Source organism: Schistocerca gregaria, chromosome 1 (genome assembly GCF_023897955.1).
Source record: "Schistocerca gregaria isolate iqSchGreg1 chromosome 1, iqSchGreg1.2, whole genome shotgun sequence".
Taxonomy (NCBI): domain Eukaryota; kingdom Metazoa; phylum Arthropoda; class Insecta; order Orthoptera; family Acrididae; genus Schistocerca; species Schistocerca gregaria.
In genome coordinates, this window is record NC_064920.1 from 1,013,599,724 (window position 1) to 1,013,616,753 (window position 17,030).

A 17,030-nucleotide genomic window follows, 5' to 3' on the forward strand; every position below is an offset into this window, starting at 1 on the left:
CAAACTCCTCTTCTCCCCAATTCTATTCAATACCTCCTCATTGGTTATGTGATCTACCCATCTACTCTTCAGCGTTCTTCTGTAGCACCACATTTCGAAAGCTTCTATTCTCTTCTTGTCCAAACTATTTACCGTCCATATTTCACTTCCATACATGGCTACACCCCACACAAATACTTTCAGAAACGACTTCCTGAAACTTAAATCTATACTCGATGTTAACAAATTTCTCTTCTTCAGAACGGCTTTCCTTGCCATTGCCAGTCTACATTTTATATCGTCTCTACTTCGACCATCATCAATTATTTTGCTCCCCAAATAGCAAATCTCCTTTACTACTTCGTCTCATTTCCTAATCTAATTCCGTCAGCATCACCAGACTTCATTCGACTACATTCCATTATCCTCGTTTTGCTTTTGTTGATGTTCATCTTATATCCTCCTGTCAATGTAATACAGCACAGAAATTTTCAAATTGTCTCAAAACTGCAAGTCATTGGACATTTTAAGCATTTTATCTGAAATGAACAATCAAAAATACATGTGGGCCACGCTTTATCTTTAAGAAAATATTTCGTTTCCAACCAGTGTTGTTCGTATTAGTGTGCTTCCCGAAAAGGAAATGAAAACATTCTGTTAGTTCGGCCTTTTGTACTATCTTCTACATTCCCATCACGTAATTTTATATTCCCTGTAGTAGTGGAAAGAAGTACCGTGTTTGTGACAAGAGCTTCATTGCCTACGTAAAATAAAGAGGTAGTGTCGTGTTACCAGCGGCAGCGACTTCAGCGCTGCCGGCAGCAGCTGCGGCCGGTGTTGGCGTCCCCAGCTGGCGAGGACCCCGCCAGCAAGCTACTGACGCCAGAAGACTCGCCAGCGAACAAGCCGCGGCTGCTCACCGTGGATGAGGCGCCAGAGCACATGCGCTTCAACCCCTACATACGCACCGGCTACCGAGACGTACTCTCGCCCGCCGCCTGCATCGAAAGGTAACAAAAACAGCACGGCACATCGCCACACAATCCTTTAAGTACATTACGAAAACATACAAACTAACCTCATTTCCAGTTGTTTTAGTGCTTTGCAAGTAGCACTGCATGAAGACATGTAAGAAAATAGCTCGACTCCTGTTTGCTTAATAACTATTTCTTTGAGAGGTAATTCATGCCATCTCATTTAGATGAATTGAAAAATTGGAATCCATTGGGCAATGGGAAGGGTAGTGTCCAATGGCGGTAAGGCCATTGGAATTAGGGATGTTTGTGTAAAGGGAAGTAGCATCAATAGTGACGAGAAGGGAACCATGTGGTAAAGGAAGGAGCTGTGGAGAGTCGGTGGAGCAAATGGTTGGTATCTTTTATATAGGAGGGTAGGTTGTGGATAATAAACTGTAGGTGTTCGTCTATGAGAGCAGAGATTCTCTCAGCAACCGACCACAATGGGATGTTCTGGATATGACAAACAGCCAAAGCTGCAAAAGAGCTCCTTTTATTACTTGATGTGATTAGTTTCGGGTTTTTATCTGTCTCAAATTATCCTGTAAAACAGTAGGCTAAAATTACAATTTGCTACATTAAGTACGTAACAACCATTGCGTGTCACAAAGAGCAGTGTCTAACGTATCAACATTACTACGACCCACACAGAATAAATATTACTCCACGTTGCAAAAAATCATGACAATTGTTATCCAAAGGAGTACAACTCAAGTACCCATTAATTATGAGAATCTCTTCCGAGGCAGTAGGAAATGATGGAGTGAGCATTGGCATGATTAAAAACGTCGTAGACACTATTATTCCAGTTATCACAGACATCTTCAACCTGTCTCTTGTCAGTAGTATATATCCTACTGAGTGGAAGCAAAGTTTAATCCAGCCTATACCCAAGACTGACAACCCTAAGTCGCCAGGTGACTACAGGCCGATCAGCATACTACCTGCAATATGTAAAGCCCTAGAATACATCGTCCATGAACAGCTGACGGATTACCTCAAAACTCATAACATCCATGACGAATATCAGTCAGGCTTCCGAAAGCACCATAGTATAGCAACTGCATTAATCAAAGTAACTGATGACATTAAACATGCTATGGACAGACGTGAAGCTACTATCCTAACACTGCTTGACTTTAGCAAGGCTTTTGACACAGTTGACTTCGATATATTTCTAATTAAAATGAAACAGCTGAATTTCTCAATCAGCGCAATACACTGGTTCGACAGCTACCTCAAAAACAGAAGTCAACAAGTCGTTTGTGGGTCGGAAAAGTCATCATGGAAAAGCGTGCAGTCTGGAGTTCCCCAAGGCTCCGTCCTTGGTCCACTACTCTTCTCACTGTACATTAATGATATTTCTTCAGTGATTCACTCCTGCAGATATCATCTATATGCTGACGACATCCAACTGTACATAAGTGCAAGCCCCAAAAACATTGCTGGCGCAGTAGCGAGTATGAAAGCAGATCTTTGCTCTGTTTCTCGATGGGCACAGAACCTAGGTCTGAAACTAAACCCCAAGAAATCCCAGGTCACACTTATATCTCATCCAAAGTTAATCAGCCGGTACTTTCGCGAAACGGTCCCTACAATACTCCTCAATGGTACCCAACTACCATACCAAAAAACAGTAAAAGACCTTGGAATAATCTTGGATGAACACCTAAACTGGGAAGAACAAACAGTCACAGCTTGCCGGAAATCTCTCTCCTCCCTACATGCAATTCAAAAATTTAGAAAAATATTTCCAACCCATGTTAAACAAAAATTAGTCCAAGCACTAGTCTTGCCTAATCTTTACTACTGCGATGTAGTTCAACACGGCACAAATACTGAAAATTCTAGATGCCTCGAGCTAGTGATGAATGCTTGCGTTAGATACGTGTGCAATATTCGGTTGTATGATCATATCAGTCCTTCATACTCCCAGCTAGGTTGGATACGCCCACATAAGGCACGCGATCTCCACACGATGTGCTTACTTCATCGATTTCTTAGCCACTGGTGCCCCCAATACTTATCTTCTCACATTAAACACCTATCATCATTCCACAATCGCAATACCAGATCGGATACGTCTGTCATCTTGGCTGTACCTTTACATAACACAAAATCTTTCTCCGTGTCATTCTCCATCTCAGCCATACGACTATGGAACGCACTCCCCTGTGATCTGCGTCTTATCCAGAACTACTCAACATTCAAGAGGGAACTCAAAACTTACATATTAGGGACGGTATAGCCACCATTGTTGTGCCCCTCCCATCTCATTCTTTCTCCTCTCCATCACAGCTTCGAATTTTACCAATCTTTTTCTCTTCCTCTAACCTATCTACCTCTTATATAACTCTTTCACCCCATTCTATCGTCTTATGTCTCTGCTCGATGAGAATAACTCACAAGCTGCAAGAATATAACGAGAAAATTCCCAACTAACAATGGGACTGACATTCACAAAAGAAAAGTATGTTTACTTTCATATACATAGTCACTATTATTATTATTATTATTATTATTATTATTATCATTATCATTCTTGATTATTATAATTATTTTTATTGTTATAATTATTGTACTACTGTTATAATCTCAATTTTTTGTTTAACATCAATACTGCATAATACGTTAAATGTCCTTAATGTTATTTAGAAACTGTAACTCGTTCAATCTGAGTATGCCTGGTTATTTATTTATTTATTTATTTATTTATGCATTTATTTTACCTGGCAAGATTAGGGCCTTCAGGCCCTCTCTTACACCTAACCAGGCATACTCAGATTGAACGAGTTACAGTTACTAAATAACATTAAGAACATTTAACGTATTATGCAGTATTGATGTCAAACGAAAAAAATTTGAGATTATAACAGTAGTACAATGATAGTTATAACAATAAAAATAATTATAACAATCAACGATAATAATGATAGTAATAATGATAATAGTAATAATAATAATAATAATAATAATAATAATAGTGACTAAGTATATGAAAGTAAACATACATTTCTTTTGTGAATGTCAGTTAGTTGGGAATTTTCTCGTTATATTCTTGCAGCTTGTGAGTTATTCTCATCGAGCAGAGACATAAGACGATAGAATGGGGTGAAAGAGATATATAAGAGGTAGATAGGTTTGAAGAAGAGAAAAAGAATGGTAAAATTCGAAGCTGTGATGGAGAGAAGAAAGAAAGAGATGTTAGAGGCACAACAATGGTGGCTATACCGTCCCTAATATGTAAGTTTTGAGTTCCCTCTTGAATGTTGAGTAGTTCTGGATAAGACGCAGATCACAGGGGAGTGCGTTCCATAGTCGTATGGCTGAGATGGAGAATGACACGGAGAAAGATTTTGTGTTATGTAAAGGTACAGCCAAGATGATAGACGTATCCGATCTGGTATTGCGATTGTGGAATGATGATAGATGTTTAATGTGAGAAGATAAGTATTGAGGGCACCAGTGGCTAAGAAATCGATGAAGTAAGCACATCGTGTGGAGATCGCGTGCCTTATGTGGGCGTATCCAAGCTAGCTGGGAGTATGAAGGACTGATATGATCATACAACCGAATATTGCACACGTATCTGACGCAAGCATTCATCACTAGCTCGAGGCATCTAGAATTTTCACTATTCGTGCCGTGTTGAACTACATCGCAGTAGTAAAGATTAGGCAAGACTAGTGTTTGGACTAATTTTTGTTTAACATGGGTTGGAAATATTTTTCTAAATTTTTGAATTGCATGTAGGGAGGAGAGCGATTTCCGGCAAGCTGTGACTGTTTGTTCTTCCCAGTTTAGGTGTTCATCCAAGATTATTCCAAGGTCTTTTACTGTTTTTTGGTATGGTAGTTGGGTACCATTGAGGAGTATTTTAGGGACCGTTTCGCGAAAGTACCGGCTGATTAACTTTGGATGAGATATAAGTGTGACCTGGGATTTCTTGGGGTTTAGTTTCAGACCTAGGTTCTGTGCCCATCGAGAAACAGAGCAAAGATCTGCGTTCATACTCGCTACTGCGCCAGCAATGTTTTTGGGGCTTGCACTTATGTACAGTTGGATGTCGTCAGCATATAGATGGTAGCTGCAGGAGTGAATCACTGAAGAAATATCATTAATATACAGTGAGAAGAGTAGTGGACCAAGGACGGAGCCTTGGGGAACTCCAGAGTGCACGCTTTTCCATGATGACTTTTCCGACCCACAAACGACTTGTTGACTTCTGTTTTTGAGGTAGCTGTCGAACCAGTGTATTGCGCTGATTGAGAAATTCAGCTGTTTCATTTTAATTAGTAATATATCGAAGTCAACTGTGTCAAAAGCCTTGCTAAAGTCAAGCAGTGTTAGGATAGTAGCTTCACGTCTGTCCATAGCATGTTTAATGTCATCAGTTACTTTGATTAATGCAGTTGCTGTACTATGGTGCTTTCGAAAGCCTGACTGATATTCGTCATGGATGTTATGAGTTTTGAGGTAATCCGTCAGCTGTTCATGGACGATGTATTCTAGGGCTTTAGATATTGCAGGTAGTATGCTGATCGGCCTGTAGTCACCTGGCGACTTAGGGTTGTCAGTCTTGGGTATAGGCTGGATTAAACTTTGCTTCCACTCAGTAGGATATATACTACTGACAAGAGACAGGTTGAAGATGTCTGTGATAACTGGAATAATAGTGGCTACGACGTTTTTAATCATGCCAATGCTCACTCCATCATTTCCTACTGCCTCGGAAGAGATTCTCATAATTGCCTTGTGTACTGTGCCGGTAGTGACATGTTTTAGGAAAAACTTGTCTCTCAAGAGATTGATATCTTGGGGCTGGTAATTTGTCGCTGCGTGGCAGATTACAGCTGTTGAGAAGAAATCGTTTAATTCTTCTGCAGACGCTTGATAAACAGCGTCATATCTTCGCTTCCCTATACCGAAACTGCGCAGCTTTTTCCACAGTGCAGCAGGTTTTGATATGCCGCATACGACAGAGCGGGCATGTCTGATTTTGGCATTTCTCACGCTTTGCTTCGTTCTGTTTCGGAGTTTCCTATAAGCTTCGTACGCCTCGGGAGTTGGGTTACGCTTGAAGGCCCTGTGTGCAGCATCACGTTTATTCATTAACTGGCGTAATGCAGTGGTGAGCCATGGAGCAGGAGCTCTCTTTACCTTGACAGTGCGTTGAGGAGCATGTTTATCATACAGTGCAATAATTTTGCTACATAATTGCCGAATTTTTCCGTCTAAAGTCGGTTCATTGCTTATATCATGCCAAGGGATGTCTGAGCAATCCTTTTGAAGAGCGTCATGGTTAACATTTTTTAAGTTTCTGTAGGTTACCAGGTGAGATTTTTCTTTGGTAGTATGAGAGGGCACACGGTAGAAAAGTCCAACATTCCTCCACAGAATCAGTCCCGTCCACTATTACTAGCCCCTTTAGCACTCTTTTAATTATATTTTAATTACTCTGATTTGTGCTTGGGTCCTTTTACAGTATCCTTAATGTTTGACGCAACTTTGAATGATTGCAGCTCTTCCACTGTACATTTGTGTTTTGCTGGGGTAACCGCATGCTTCTTTCGAGGCCAATTACTGTAAGAGAATTAAATTTACTCTGAGTAAGAGGATGATTTTACATTTGTCTGTGATACAGTATTTTACGGAGAAATCACGTTCGTAACGAACTAACAGCGCAGAGCTAGCGGTGGTTGATAGTGTGGATTATTTTTAAGTTAATAATGCTTGAATAATTTTGTGCCGCTGTATCTCACTTAACTATTCTACATCTACATCTACATGGATAGTCTGCAAATCACATTTAAGTGCCTGGCGGAGGGTTCATCGAACCACCTTCACAATTCTCTATTATTCCAATCTCGTATAGCGCGCGGGAAGAATGAACACCTATATCTGTCCGTGCGAGTTCTCATTTTCCCTTATTTCATCTTTGTGATTGTTCCTCCCTATGTAAGTCGGTGTCAACAAAATATTTTCGCATTCGGAGGAGAAAGTTGGTGATTGGAATTTCTTGAGAAGATTCCGTCGCAACGAAAAACGCCTTTCTTTCAATGATGTCCATCCCAAATCCTGTATCATTCCTGTGACCCTCTCTCCCATATTTCGCGATAATACAAAACGTGCTGCCTTTCTTCGAACTTTTTCGATGTACTCAGTCAGTCCTATCTGGTAAGGATCCCACATCGCGCAACAGTATTCTAAAAGAGGACGGACAAGCGTAGTGTAGATCTGTTACATTTTCTAAGTGACCTGCCAATGAAACGCTGTCTTTGGTTAGCCTTCCCCACAACATTTTCTATGTGTTCCTTCCAATTTAAATTGTTCGTAATTGTAATTCCTAGGTATTTAGTTGAATTTACGGCTTTTAGATTAGACTGATTTATCGTGTAACCGAAGTTTTTAGCACTCATGTGGATGACCTCACACTTATCGTCATTTAAGGTCAACTGCCACTTCTCGCACCATTTAGATATTTCTTCTAAATCATTTTGCAGTTTGTTTTGATCTTCTGATGAATTTATTAGTCGATAAAAGACACCGTCATCTGCAAACAACCGAAGACGGCTGCTCAGATTGTGGTTGTATCCGTTAGTCTGTTCTCTTCGCTCCTACTGTCTTACCACGTTGGTATCTGGGGTAGTACACCTTAGTGATACGTGTTGTCAGATGGTCTTGTTTTCGATTTAGGCCCCAATGTTTCGACTTATGGTAAAAAAAAATGTGTAGATTAATACGCAGTAACCGACTAAGGGTTTAATATTTGTTAAATCATCCCCATGAACCATGGACCTTGCCGTTGGTGGGGAGGCTTGCGTGCCTCAGCGATACAGATGGCCGTACCGTAGGTGCAACCACAACGGAGGGGTATCTGTTGAGAGGCCAGACAAACGTGTGGTTCGGGGCAGCAGCCTTTTCAGTAGTTGCAGGGGCAACAGTCTGGATGATTGACTGATCTGGCCTTGCAACATTAACCAAAACGGCGTTGCTGTGCTGGTACTGCGAACGGCTGAAAGCAAGGGGAAACTACAGCCGTAATTTTTCCCGAGGACATGCAGCTTTACTGTATGATTAAATGATGATGCCATCCTCTTGGGTAAAATATTCCGGAGGTAAAATAGTCCCCCATTCGGATCTCCGGGCGGGGACTACTCAGGATGATGTCGTTATCAGGAGAAAGAAAACTGGCGTTCTACGGATCGGAGCGTGGAATGTCAGATCCCTTAATCGGGCAGGTAGGTTAGAAAATTTAAAAAGGGAAATGGATAGGTTAAAGTTAGATATAGTGGGAATTAGTGAAGTTCGGTGGCAGGAGGAACAAGACTTCTGGTCAGGTGATTACAGGGTTATAAACACAAAATCAAATAGGGGTAATGCAGGAGTAGGTTTAATAATGAATAGGAAAATAGGAATGCGGGTAAGCTACTACAAACAGCATAGTGAACGCATTATTGTGGCCAAGATAGATACGAAGCCCACACCTACTACAGTAGTACAAGTTTATATGCCAACTAGCTCTGCAGATGACGAAGAAATTGAAGAAATGTACGATGAAATAAAAGAAATTATTCAGATAGTGAAGGGAGATGAACATTTAATAGTCATGGGTGACTGGAATTCGAGTGTAGGAAAAGGGAGAGAAGGAAACATAGTAGGTGAATATGGATTGGGGCTAAGAAATGAAAGAGGAAGCCGCCTAGTAGAATTTTGTACAGAGCACAGGTAACAGGTTTGTACAGGTAACACTTGGTTTAAGAATCATGAAAGAAGGTTGTATACGTGGAAGAACCCTGGAGATACTAAAAGGTATCAGATAGATTATATAAAGGTAAGACAGAGATTTAGGAACCAGGTTTTAAGTTGTAAGACATTTCCAGGGGCAGATGTGGACTCTGACCACAATCTATTGGTTATGACCTGTAGATTAAAACTGAAGAAACTGCAAAAATGTGGGAAATTAAGGAGATGGGACCTGGATAAACTGAAAGAACCAGAGGTTGTACAGAGTTTCAGGGAGAGCATAAGGGAACAATTGATAGGAATAGGGGAAAGAAATACAGTCGAAGAAGAATGGGTAGCTCTGAGGGATGAAGTAGTGAAGGCAGCAGAGGATAAAGTAGGTAAAAATACGAGGGCTGCTAGAAATCCTTGGGTAACAGAAGAAATATTGAATTTAATTGATGAAAGGAGAAAATATAAAAATGCAGTAAATGAAGCAGGCAAAAAGGAATACAAACGTCTCAAAAATGAGATCGAGAGGAAGTGCAAAATGGCTAAACAGGGATGGCTAGAGGATAAATGTAAGGATGTAGAGGCTTATCTCACTAGGGGTAAGATAGAAACTGCCTACAGGAAAATTAAAGAGACCTTTGGAGAGAAGAGAACCACGTGTATGAATATCAAGAGCTCAGATGGCAACCCAGTTCTAAGCAAAGAAGGGAAGGCAGAAAGGTGGAAGGAGTATATAGAAGGTTTATACAAGGGTGATGTACTTGAGGACAATATTATGGAAATGGAAGAGTATGTAGATGAAGACGAAATGGGTGATACGATATTGCGTGAAGAGTTTGACAGAGCACTGAAAGACCTGAGTCGGAACAAGGCCCCCGGAGTAGACAACATTCCATTAGAACTACTGACGGCCTTGGGAGAGCCAGTCATGACAAAACTCTACCAGCTGGTGAGCAAGATGTATGAGACAGGCCAAATACCCTCAGACTTCAAGAAGAATATAATAATTCCAATCCCAAAGAAAGCAGGTGCTGACAGATGTGAAAATTACCGAACTATCAGTTTAATAAGTCACAGCTGCAAAATACTAACGCGAATTCTTTACAGACGAATGGAAAAACTGGTAGATGCGGACCTCGGGGAGGATCAGTTTGGATTCCGTCGAAATGTTGGAACACGTGAGGCAATACTGACCTTACGACTTATCTTAGAAGAAAGATTAAGAAAAGGCAAACCTACGTTTCTAGCATTTGTAGACTTAGAGAAAGCTTTTGACAATGTTGACTGGAATACTCTTTTTCAAATTCTAAAGGTGGCAGGGGTAAAATACAGGGAGCGAAAGGCTATTTACAATTTGTACAGAAACCAGATGGCAGTCATAAGAGTCGAGGGGCATGAAAGGGAAGCAGTGGTTGGGAAAGGAGTGAGACAGGGTTGTAGCCTCTCCCCGATGTTATTCAATCTGTATATTGAGCAAGCAGTAAAGGAAACAAAAGAAAAATTTGGAGTAGGTACTAAAATTCATGGAGACGAAGTAAAAACTTTGAGGTTCGCCGATGATATTGTAATTCTCTCAGAGACGGCAAAGGACTTGGAAGAGCAGTTGAACGGAATGGACAGTGTCTTGAAAGGAGGATATAAGATGAACATCAACAAAAGCAAAACGAGGGTAATGGAATTTAGTCCAATTAAATCGGGTGATGCTGAGGGAATTAGATTAGGAAATGAGACACTTAAAGTAGTAAAGGAGTTTTGCTATTTAGGAAGTAAAATAACTGATGATGGTCGAAGTAGAGAGGATATAAAATGTAGACTGGCAATGGCAAGGAAAGCGTTTCTGAAGAAGAGAAATTTGTTAACATCGAATATAGATTTAAGTGTCAGGAAGTCATTTCTGAAAATATTTGTTTGTAACTAATGAGGAGGTATTGAATATGATTGGGGAGAAGAGAAGTTTGTGGCACAACTTGACTAGAAGAAGGGATCGGTTGGTAGGACATGTTTTGAGGCATCAAGGGATCACAAATTTAGCATTGGAGGGCAGTGTGGAGGGTAAAAATCGTAGAGGGAGACCGAGAGATGAGTACACTAAGCAGATTCAGAAGGATGTAGGTTGCAGTAGGTACTGGGAGATGAAGAAGCTTGCACAGGATAGAGTAGCATGGAGAGCTGCATCAAACCAGTCTCAGGACTGAAGACCACAACAACAACAACAACAACGTTGTTAATAGTTCTTATTGTGGTTTTCATTTTAAAATACATCTTCTTCATTACGAAAAGATAAAAAAAATTGTTTTATCATAAAATTTTGTTTTTTGACCATTTGTGATTTTCATTTTAAAGTTTGACACTTTTTCATTAAAAAAGATAAAATTGTTTTATTATATTTATTTGGTCTGGCCTATGCTTGTTTGTATACGATGGCTCTTGTAATGCTTTTGCGCACCGAGTGTGGCGCTGTGTGTGTTGACTTATTTATGAAGTGACTTCCTGTTTCGATTTAAGAAACTATGTATGAAGAAAACACGATGCATAATTTCTTCGTAGTGTGACTTACACACTCATATATTCATTAGTTAGTTGTATTGATGATAAAGATTTCCCCAAACGTCCGGTAGGAGTTTCTGTTTGATCCGGTTTCATGGCCGCTTACATTGTACTGCTTTGGGTAACGAATGTATCGTACGTATATCAATACGATAGACATTGTACTTTGTGACACGCGTTTACTGTTTGGCCCTTTATGTAACAAATTGTAAATTTGGTCTGTTGTTTCACAGGATGATATGAGAATGGGTTATGATTAAAAACCGAAAGTAATCTTCATCACTTAATGAAAAGAGCTAGTTTGTAACTTTGACTGTCGTTTGGAAATAATATCACTGGATGTTGAGCCTTCAACATTGCAGCATGCTGGAAATCCGTTAGTACTGAATTCTCCGTATCGATGACTCTCGCAGTCGACGTGTTGTTATCACTTGTTGATACACGTTAATTTTGACTGCGTCTCGCAAAAGGAATCCCGTGATGTCTTATTCAGCTTCCCACATTTCGAACGTCCAAGGGATGTAAAACAGAATGCAAAAAATACACAAACAGTATATTGGAAATTCTTCAATGCACCTCTTCAATGACAGTTATTAGTGAAACGAAAAGTATCAGATATGAATTCAGTTATTGCCATATGTTTCCAGTCACGTCGATTGTCATTGTTGAAATACACATGTATTATAGGTAAGAAATAAACCACTCGTTCTTACCCGTGGTTGGACGACTGGTTCCTCCAATCTGATGAATTAGGAATACTCTACGATCCCACGCGATCACACTAGAGTATTCCGCCTCTTGTGTTGCAAAACTCCTTACATTTCCCCATACAATTGAATTTCTATGTGTTACTACAGTTCATAAAATTTTATAACGTCATTCTTAATTTCTAATCGCTCTCACTGATTTTACAGGCTTATTATTAATCCGATCCTGCTGTATTATTTCTCCAGATAATACTGATTACTCTTCACTTACGTGCAACTGAGGCTATCTGATAATCGTTGCACTAAACAAAAATTTAGTATAGGTCATTCCGAATCCCGTAACAGTTACCTAGTTTTGATCTTTCCTTCGGATTCCAGCGCTCTTGGTGAATAGTCGGAATGGTTGATCAAGCTGTGTGACATTTCTGAAGTAAATTTCGTGATTGTGATCTCTTGACACAAAATAAGACACACCATAGATGGGTCACAGCTAAATAGATTCTAAAAGTGCAACGGTGAATAAGCAAATCGAGAGTTAAGGGGTTCTTTAGCCTGGCCACTCAGACATGTTCAACACAAAACTATTTCCTGTTGAAAGGGATCCTACATAAACAACTGAAGGCATAGCTATGGGAGTTCCGTCTTAGTCCACTTCTGGCTGAAATATTCATGGACAGTTCTGCACTACGTTTCTTGAATAAATAGCCTTTGATGGTAAATATTAAAAACTGCTGTTATGAAGATAATGTACTGTGTCTGAGGCCAGGCACTACAAGACCTCTCAACACATTTTTTCATGATTTAAACAGTCATCATGGCACCAAATCCATGGAGTTCCTTGCTCTAACCACTGACACCAGTTCACAGACATTTTATTTCAAAATTTACAGAAAAATTACAATTACAGGCGCAATATCTTCTTGCTCATAAAACCTCATAAAACAAACACACGGCTTTACACTTGGAGGTACACCGTCTCTTATATGTTCTCATGTCCAAACAGAATTTCGTAGCAGAGTTGGATATAATAAAATTCACTGATCCAGTCAATGGCTGTAAACATGACCGGATTGGGCACATCTATTTTTGAACACTATTAAGGTAAATACATTGCTTGTTCTCTATCAAAATCTTTCATTTGCTAACTATGACTATCAGTAGTTACTGCCTTCAGTAGTTTGAATCTTTTATTTAGCTGGCAGTATTGGCACTCGCTGTATTGCAGTAGTTCGAGTAACGAAGATTTTTATGGCATTTCGCCGATTCCCGTGAGGGTTCGAGCGTGGTGTGAAACTGCATTGGTCTTCATCACCTTAATTACATATATGGTGTGTGTTCTTTCGGATATGTCCGATAGAATTAAATCAATGCCCACTAGCATGTAAAGGCATTAATTCTATATAAGGGCTGCATGGTCCTTCGGACGTGTCCGAAAGAACAGACACCACATATCTGCTCGTCTGTAAATTGGAAATTTGTGATAAGGTCTTACGGGACCAAACTACTGAGATCAACGCTCCCTAGGCTTTCACACTACTTAAACTAACTTACGCTAAGGATGACACACACACCCAAGCCCGAGGGAGGACTCGAACCTCCGACGGGGTTAGCCTCACGGACCGTGACAAGGCGCCTTAGACCGTGCGGCTACTCCGCGCGGCTGCTCATCTGATAGCGTATTTATTTCACCTATCTTCTGTACTACACTACAGCCGTTCTTTCTATGTATGGTCCAAGTCCATCGAGCTTTGTTACTTGGCAGTGACACATGGTGCGACATTTACTTTCGTCCTTAAGTTTACACACTGGTGTATTATTACCATAGAATGGCATTGAACAACGTACTCAGATAGGGGTACACTGAGTTCTTACAAAGTAATTATTAAATGTTGGTAAGAGAGATGATGGTGCGTGTGTTTAACAGCGCGTTCTGGTGGACCAACGAGACGATCAACATCTGGAGCCATGTGTTCGGCTGGATGCTGCTGGGAGGTTTGGGCGCTCGTGTGCTGGTGGGATACCGGGACATCATCCCCCCGGCACAGCTCGTCGTCTTCATCGGCGTCATCGTGTGTGCTCAGGTTGGTTTTCTCTGGGAGGCAGAGAAACAATCATCTTTTCAAGGATGTTTTATAATGAAGGACTTTGACCTACAAAATATCGGTGCTGTTATATGTTATCTAAGACTTTCAGCCATCTGAATCATTCCACATTATCAGTACTTGCAACTCACTTTAGAAAACCTAAACAACACGGTGAAGAAGGTATCTGTTATTATTTCACATACATGCTATAATCAAATTGGTCTTTTCTACATGGGTAATACTCACACTTGAAAAACAATACTGAATCCGAGATCACATTTTGTAGAACTGTGATTTCCAGCCAGAAAACTCTTTTCCCTATACATGTGTAATACTATTCAGCATGCCTACATTTAATTAATTATATTAAATGATCGAGTCGTTTGGTGCACCCTTAATTCCACAAACCTCATTTTCCTATGGGTGTCACAGTTTACATAGTCAAACACGTTGGACAGGTTATGAATAACACTAACCATTGAAACAAAAATAGTGAAAAAATTGTGAAAACAGCACCATGAGTTGAGAAATCGTTCTGAAAACTAAACTATTATTCATGAATGAGAAGAGATCTGGAAAAACATTTACTTCTCTCCATGTAATATTCATTTCAATCATTTGTGTGAGAAAACCTTCTGTAAATATCAACAAACCATGTGAACTATTATTTTAGAAAGAGCTGGTAAGGTCAGTGTTGTCAGTGGTCATGCCTTACAGTAATGTTAATTTTTTTGAGTTTTGCCTAGGTGTTATTTCTGAAGTGCTTGACACTATTTTCTCTAGGACTTTTAGCAAATGTAGTAAATACACTAGATGTGAATGATCCATTACGATACTTTCATTCTGCTGAATAATGATATTGATTTGTTTTCTGGATAATTTCATTGTATACTCTATATGAATGTAAGACTGCCTGTTTGAAAAATGTATTTATAACAGTTGTACTCAAATATTGGCGTAATTTTTATATCCCGTATTATTTATATTAACGGGATATATACTGAACTACTACAGGGTAGCGGAACAGTGTTATAAAACCGCTGTTCGCTGAACTAATGAAAGGGAGGAACAAAAATATCTTCATTACAACCAGTCAAAGGAAATTTATATTCCATAAAACGCACATACGAAAGTTTTATCGCAGTTTTTCGGAGAAAAATCTGGAACTGCCTTGTCTCTCACGGAGGGTTATTAGTACAGTTCTCTAAAATATAGTATTAGATTAGTCACAGCCATCACAGAGACAAATCAGTGGCTATTTTTAGCAAGCAGTACCTGTAATAGAAACAGAAACAACTGCCACGGTAAAATCAACAGCGCCTTTCTCCATACACTTTACATGATTGAAAGAGAATGGATGGACGAAGCGTGATAAAAATACGGCGAATAATTGTTTAAACAGAAATTGCTGATGCTATACCATTTGATGTCACTTTTCCAGTAGCCTGACCCACTGAGACAGGTAGCGTCAAGTTGGAATACGATCTGATTTGTCAGTCAGCGTGCAGAGACGCTAGAGTCATGTCATCCTATGTGCTTAAAAAATTGTGTAGATGAAGCAATGTTACATCGGTTACTATACTTAGTTTCTCCGTACAACTTCCACTTTCCGCATAAAACAATTAAAAGCCCCTGTGGTGGGATTCATGCACATTCTCCACTAAGCAGTCATTCTCTTTCGATTTTGAGGAAACGTCTCAGTAAATGAAATTGATTTTATGACATCTTATAGTCTGAGAACACAAAATGATAGTGAACTTGATTTATTTCAATTATTGCTTATAGTTTTTGTGATGCTCTGAAGTCAAATACAGCACATATTTTGAAAATTAGCAGTGAGAAGGTAGTCACTGGCCAGTTTGCGTTTGGTGCATTTTCTGGCATTCATTTCTGGACACGTAATATAGCTAGCTTGTCGAAATTATTTTTGACTGTGGAAGGAGAGCCATGTCTCTTTTCGTTCTCGAGAAAATACTTGAGATTTATTGAAGATCGTCCGCGATGAGGTTGTTGGCTGCTATGGCCTGCTATGCAGTGTCGGGAGTTACCTCGTCTTACTCTTTTTCATAAGCTGCCCATTCAGGTCGAAGCTGGAAATGGAAAACTTTCTGAAACGACAAGACAGATGGACTCAATCAGCTGATGATGCTGACTGTATGTTTTTTCAGTCTGTGCCACCTGATTTCAAGATACTTTGCGACAACCGTAGAATGCTTCTGAAAACTAAACTCCTGTTACTTCTAGACAAGCAAGTGGGCGAAGCAGAGAAAGACACGTCGGGATCTTCTTTATCATCATTATCTTCACCCATTTATTCAAACACATTGCCTACCCATAGCCAGAATTCATTATCCACTGCTAAACCATTGATGGTGTCTGATCTCTCTTAAGATTCAGCAATGTTTCTTCTGAATACTCCTCAAGATGAATCATGGATTACTTTACGAAATTAAACAATTGTAGAAATACTATCCTAGCTTTATAATTTTTTGTAACATTATTAATATCTGCCGAAATAACAAACAGAATGCGCCTAACAACCCATACGAGAGACAGTCTGTATATATTCTGTGTGTACCTGTATATACACTGATCAGCTAGAACATTATGACCACCGACCTGCTATCGATATAAACTCATCCAGGCCATAGCAGTATCACCTGGCAAGGAATGACTCCTAATGAGACACACGCATGGTGCATGTAATGCCACTGAGCGTGCTTTCCGCGTGTAGAATGGGGAAGGCGCGCCATCTAACTAAGTTTAACCAAAGGGAGTTGTGATGGTCAGGAGAAGTGTTGTGGTAAGTGTCTTCAATAGATGGCGAGACCAAGGTGAAACCACGTCCAGATGTTGTGGAATTGGACAGCCACTTCTCATAACATGTCAGACATTGCAGGCTGGGATGACTGGTCAAACAGACCAGGCGGCGAACTGAACTGGAAATAACATCAGGTTTT

General features: G+C 39.9%; 1 protein-coding gene across 1 annotated transcript in view; it reads left to right on the forward strand.

Moving 5' to 3' along the window:
- The window catches only part of LOC126278836 (progestin and adipoQ receptor family member 3-like), a 117,279-nt gene that overhangs the window by 64,757 nt on the left and 35,492 nt on the right, over positions 1–17,030 (forward strand). The window contains exons 3-4 of the mRNA XM_049979115.1: positions 775–989; positions 13,911–14,067. Coding sequence (XP_049835072.1) covers positions 775–989; positions 13,911–14,067 — 372 coding nt within the window. The remainder of the gene's footprint in view (positions 1–774; positions 990–13,910; positions 14,068–17,030) is intronic.